At 40.1% G+C, this 6,268-nt stretch overlaps 1 protein-coding gene across 1 annotated transcript; it reads right to left on the minus strand.

Moving 5' to 3' along the window:
- Positions 1 to 1,983: 1,983 nt before the first annotated feature.
- LOC129717189 (uncharacterized) lies at positions 1,984 to 5,218 on the minus strand. Its single transcript, XM_055667038.1, has 2 exons — positions 5,129 to 5,218; positions 1,984 to 2,625 (listed from the first exon to the last, which is right to left on the minus strand). The coding sequence occupies exons 1-2, from the start codon at positions 5,216 to 5,218 to the stop codon at positions 2,206 to 2,208; spliced, it is 510 nt and encodes a 169-aa protein (XP_055523013.1). The 3' UTR covers positions 1,984 to 2,205.
- Between the last annotated feature and the right edge of the window lie 1,050 nt (positions 5,219 to 6,268).

Raw genomic sequence — 6,268 nt, forward strand, 5'->3', positions numbered from 1 at the left:
AACCCACATTTCTAAAATCTCGTCATTCAATTCTCACTTTTCATGTCTAACTTATGTCTCACTGGAATTTCACTCGTCATAATCATAGACTTTTCAACGAAAAAAAATCGCGAGAGAAAAAATCAGTGCTACGGGCATTTTACATTTGAATATAAGGTTTTCCAAACAACATTTTTGGGCAGCATCATTCCTAAACATGGCCGCAGTAAGTCAACTGTCCTGCGTTTTAAGCTAAATACAAACAAGTTATACATATCAGCATGACATTTTAAAGATGGTTGAATCATAAGTTTTTATTAGTTTTTTCTTCGGCGCGGATTTAGTTTTCAAGGCGCGTATCAAAAACCCGTGGCGCGGATTTTGCGGATTCAAAATTAAGGTTTCTGTAACAACCCTGCATTGATGATACCTATTTGCTCCGGTAAGTAAACAGTTAAACACAATCTAACGTTCATTTGGATTCATAATTTTGTATCACTGGCGATAATATCTCAAAGATTCTCGCGATACCGTTGAATGCAAGTGAACTTGGATACAATAAATACTATCGTGTTTAAATCATTCAGTCTTCTTCTATAGTATTCGGAACTCTTAGAAGCGAAAAACAATCAGCAGCGTTTCTATGGAAAACTTGTACGCGAGTGGAAACAATTGAACGATACCTGATGAATCAAAGAACACATTTGCATGAAATATTGCTAGTGGGTTAAAATTTCCATGCTTGCTCAGTGGTGCCGTTCTCGGCAAAAATTACCGGGACCCGCCAATAATTTTTTTTTGTGCTATAATTGAGAACCAAACTGCCCGGAGGTAAACAAAGTTACCAGTAGCTGTCAAACTTAAGTGGGTGACGTCACCGTGCGATGGTCTATTGTCAAAATGTGTGTGATGACCAGGAATGCCAAGTGCAGATTTTTCTTTATTATACAAAATTTTTGACCACGATACAGAAATGATACAGAATACAGAATTCATACAGAATTTTGATTTCTTATACAGATTTGTACAGATTTTTAGTAATCGAATTTTGTTAAGTTTCGGTGTGAAACTGTGATGTTTCACAAAATGTTCGTACTGAAGCCCCTTAAATATTTCTTCCGAACATCAGTTTTTAGTTTTTCGAATGCGTTTCCCGCAAAATGGCGGTTATCTGGCCGATTCGGTTTTCACAAGCAGTTTCGAATAAGAATTTGTATAGGTGCGAGTAGGCTTTAAAATCTGTTTCTTCGTCCAACGTGGAATATTTGCGCCTGATTGTAATTATATTGTATTTGCGTTGACGACAACCAACGCTCTATTTTTACTCTTCTATTACTTCTGTTCGATTTCTGCTGGGCGTCCGGGATTTATCTAAACGTGAACTTGCTTTTCGTTGATTACTTCAGGACTATGCTATCGCTGTCAAATCTCATATATTTGCTGCGTACCCAACATCTCAACGATCTCAACGGTCTGCGGTTCCCCTGACAGCAAAAAAAAAGTCCAGCAAAAATTCCATTTAACTTGAAGTCCGGAGTACTTCGTGATAAGGGCGAATCTAACAAACTGTAAACGAATAGAGATTTTACCGAAAACGTATGAAGAGAGCTACTATCTACCTTCAAACTTCGAAAAAATAATGTATCTCTTTTCTAACTATTAAGAAGTACGATGTTTGCTAAGGGCGAAATCTACTTTATAGCAAAACGAGATAGAATAAGGAATACGCCCTTTTTGTTGTTTACGTTAGTAAAAGGCGAAACTTGACTTCGTCTTGATGAATGGGCGAAATCAAAGTTGTCAAAATAAACATTGAAAGCAAAGGGCGTATTCCAATACAATAACGTAAACACGGCGTATAGTAAAGGGCGATACTGTCGAGCAAATGAAAATTTTGATAACTGTATAATCTAACGGGACTGGTGATTGACGTTGACGTTGAGTAATAAGAAACGCGAAGTGTACTCTTCGACAGTCAACTATAAACTAATTTATTGTGTATTCATCAGAACACTGAACCAGCCAGTTGTTCAGACAGTGTTGTATTCTAGGGTGGTCACCACCGTTCTTCCCCCTTTAGTTTAAACAATATTTCTCTGAAAATGGCCAAACTTCACTGCCATACAGTTATTCATTTTTTTGAATGCGGTTAAACAAGACTGCCGCTTTAAATTTTTTCAGATAGTGGCGAAACAATACTGCCACAAACTCAAACTTATGTTTGTTTTAATAAATAAAATCGACATCTCTTTTATGACGCTTCGGTCTACTAGAGCGACGCAAACTTTTCGGATGACAACTCGAGCTCGACGATTGATTCGACTGCGACCACTGTCGCGTGGATGGGCCCTCCTGGGGATCTACCTCCTCAGGTGGTAAACATGCCGACGTACCACCACCTTCCGAATCACAAACCATTGGATGATCGTCAGATGTGCCTCGGTAGATAAAAGAATCTGCTGCGAAACCAAGGAATCCGCTAGCATCGTCATCAACGCTTTCATCGTCATCGTCATCACGCGCTCGTTTCCGGTTAACACTTCTTTCTTCCTCCCTCGCAAAAATCAAACCGTGACGATTTCTGCGGGTTCCAACCAGCTTCAGCTGATTGCGGCGCGTCAGATACACCCGACCTCCGACGGAAACCTGAAATATCGTTAAAGAAACACGCTTTAAAAATTTTGCTTCAAACCATCGCCGAATGTCAGTAGGTTTAAAATTTTTAAAGTAAACTAAATCTCCTGGGCGCAACTTGTCAATCCAGTCAGGTTTATGATAATCTTTCGTATTATAGCTATACACAGATTTATCCACATTATCACGCTTCGTCAGATGATTCCTAAAACTATTCCTAGGATGGATTAAATCTAACAGCGTTTTGGGTTTCTAGCTAAACAGTCTCTCTGAAGGAATAGAACTACTACCTTCTAAACATGTATTCCTGTAACCAAACAAAAAATATGACACCAAATCTTCTGTGTTCAAACTAGCCATCTCCGGATCCAACAAAAACTTTTTCAACCCTTCTTTTACCACTCTTACCATACGTTCTGCTTGTCCGTTGCTCGAGAGGTTATACGGAGGACTTTTCATAACCTTGATACTGTGTTTCTGAAAAAAGTCAACAAGTTTTTTAGAATTAAACGGTGGTCCTCCGTCCGTAACAACTACGTCCGGCAATCCAAACCTAGCAAAAACGCTGATAAATTTGGACTTCACACTCCTGGCATCTGTACTAAACTTCATGTACTCAACTTCAAGCCATTTTGAAAAACTGTCGACAAAGACCAGGAAAACTTTTTTGTCGAAATAAAAGAAGTCCGCATGAATGCGGGTAAACGGTTTTGTTGTGGGGATCCAGTTAGAATGTGGTTCCTGTTTTGGAACAACATTCATTTGACAACACACAGTACAAGTTTTAACAAAATTTTCAATGTCAATACTCATGCCATGCCAGTAAACTGTTCTTCTGGCCATCTGCTTTATTTTGGTTATTCCTGAGTGATTTTTATGTAGTAAACGCAGAATTTTCTTTTGCAAACTAGCAGGAATAACGACACGGTCCTGGTATAGCAAACAACCCTCTACTACTTCCAAGTCTTGGTGTTGTGCGTATACGTCTAAAAAACTTCGATCTAACTTCTGTGGCCAACCATGCTTCATGCAGTAAACAATTTTTTGCAAAAACGGATCATTTTGTGATTCACTCGCAATCAAAGCATGGTCTAACGGAAACTCATTGGAAACATTCAAACTCTTTATGTATTCCTTTTGCAGACTTAACGGAACATTTTCAGGAAGAGGAAATCGTGAGCAAAAATCTGCATTACCCATCTTTGTTGACGGCCTGTAAACAATGTCAAAATCGTAAATACTCAGTTCCATTACATATCTCTGCAGACGCGTCACAAACAACGTATTTTTTCCTTCTTTTCCGAAAATTCCAATCAATGGCTAATGATCATTATACACAGTAAACTTTTTGCCAAAAAGAAACTTATGAAACTTTTTGATGGTGCTAACAACTGCCAACGCTTCTAAGTGCAAAATTGGGTAGGATTTTTGTGCATTTGTTGAACTGAAAGAAACAAAACTAATAGGTCTTTCCTCATTCTTGATTTGATGTGCGATTACGCCGCCTAACCCATAACTACATGCATCTGTTGCAACGACAACAGGTTTCCTCGGATCATAAAACTCTAACAGCTTTGAACTCAGCAACGCCTGTTAACAGTCTTCAAACACTCGACTACAAACTGAGTCCCAGACAAACTTAACGTCTTTCTTTAATAAACGATACAGACAGCTGAGGCGTGAGGACAAATTGGGTATTAACTTCCCGTAGTAATTAACCAAACACAAAAATGCCTTCAGTTCAGAATTATTATTCGGAATTTTAGCTTTCCGAATAGTCTCGACCTTTTCCGGGCACGGCAACAAACCTCTGTCGCCGCTCAAAATGTGACCCAAGAATGGCAAACTTGAAATAAATCATTTACATTTTTGCAGATTAATCTTAATATTGGCATTAGAAAGACGCTCTAAGACCAAATTAAGCTTCCGTACGCAGTCCGAATAGTCCTTGCCTGCTATCAAAACATCGTCTAAGTAACAGTAAACTCCGTCGATATCCTTCAAAACCTGATCCATAATCCGCTGATATATAGCCGCACTTGAAGAAGCACCCTGTGGCAAACGATTGTACGTAAACAAACTTTTGATTGTGTTAATCACCATGATTTTTCTTGACCTTTTCGACAACAATAACTGTGTATACGCACCAGACAGATCAAGAGAACAGAAAACCTTCGCGCCAGCCAAAGAAGGAAACAAATCCTGTGTTAGTGGGAGCGGATACACATTAGGAATCAAAACTTTATTGATAGAAGCTTTACAATCAATAACCATCCTAATGCCACCGTCCTTTTTCACCACTTGAATTACGGGTGACGCCCACTCGATCGAATCTATTGGTGTTATGACTCCATCCTTTTCCAAACAGTCGAGGTGCTGTAAAACCTTGTCCCTCAACCTGTATGGAACGTCATAAGCACGCTTAAAACCGGTGTATGATCTTCTAAAACTAGATCTGCTTCAAACCCTTTAATTGGCGTACATAAAGATTTATCAAAAACATTGGAAAACTTACTCTGTATCTCTGCAACAATCTGGTCCGGGCAAACTGCCAGCTGATTGATGCTGCTTCCAAACGCCTTCCTCCAGTCAGGAATGAACACATCAAGCCAGTCTCGTCCCAACAAAGGTGTGAAGCAACTTCCACTTCGCAAAACGATCAGTTGAACAGTTTTCGCTTGGCCGTTAAACTCAACTTTTACCGTTATCTCTCCTTCCACCTTCAACTTACTGTCATTGATCACTGCTAATTTCTTGTCGCACGTCTCTAAAGGTATGTGATCGAATTCTCCCTCGCTACATCTCCAAACTGATGACGGAAACTGCAGCGCCACAATCAACTTCCATCTTCAACCGCAAGTCGTCAACGTAAACGTTACGGAAACACGGTTCGTTGATTCTATTGACTGATGATATCATCAAACAGTCCATGTCGTCGTCATCCGAGACGGATCTATTCAATCGACGTCTCAAACTCTGGAGAATCGACAAACTTCACTGACTTTTTCTTGTTCTTCAAGTCGTAATAAAAACGACGTATATGTCCACTTCTGCGACAGAAATCGCAAAACAGATTTCGTGACTTTGAAGCGGAACGATTTTTACGGTCAAACGAAACTGATCGGCTTCTGCTCCTACCTCTGCCGACTCCGTCCACGCGAGCGATCTCGGAAATCAGACCGATTGTCCCGATTCCCAAGTCTGTTCAAAACGCTCGTACGGCGCGAACTGGAATCTCGAGATTATGTTCACCCTCTCTCCTGCTGCTTCCGTATTCGTGATGAGTTTCTCAGTTTTCGCCAAGGTTAGATCGTCCTCATCAAACAAACGCCTTTGTAGCTACTCATCGCAGATCCCACAAACCAACTTATCGCGAATCGCCATGTCCTTAAACTGTCCGAATTCACACAACTCTGCTTGGAGCTTTACAGCTAGTATGGAATCCACAGCTGTTCCATTCGGGCCTTGTTCGCGTTTGTAGAATCTGTAGCGATGGATCAAATCAAATCAAATTAAGAGCATCCGTAATCTCCTTAAACGGTAAAGCTTTCAAATCCTTGCTAGGGAAAAGAAGCTTTATCTCGCTGTAGCCTTCCCTGCTACAGGTAGCGAGAAACGAAACTTTTTGCTCCGCCGGATAAACCACTTTATGAAG

The sequence above is a fragment of the Wyeomyia smithii genome, chromosome 1 (assembly GCF_029784165.1).
Source record: "Wyeomyia smithii strain HCP4-BCI-WySm-NY-G18 chromosome 1, ASM2978416v1, whole genome shotgun sequence".
Lineage (NCBI taxonomy): Eukaryota > Metazoa > Arthropoda > Insecta > Diptera > Culicidae > Wyeomyia > Wyeomyia smithii.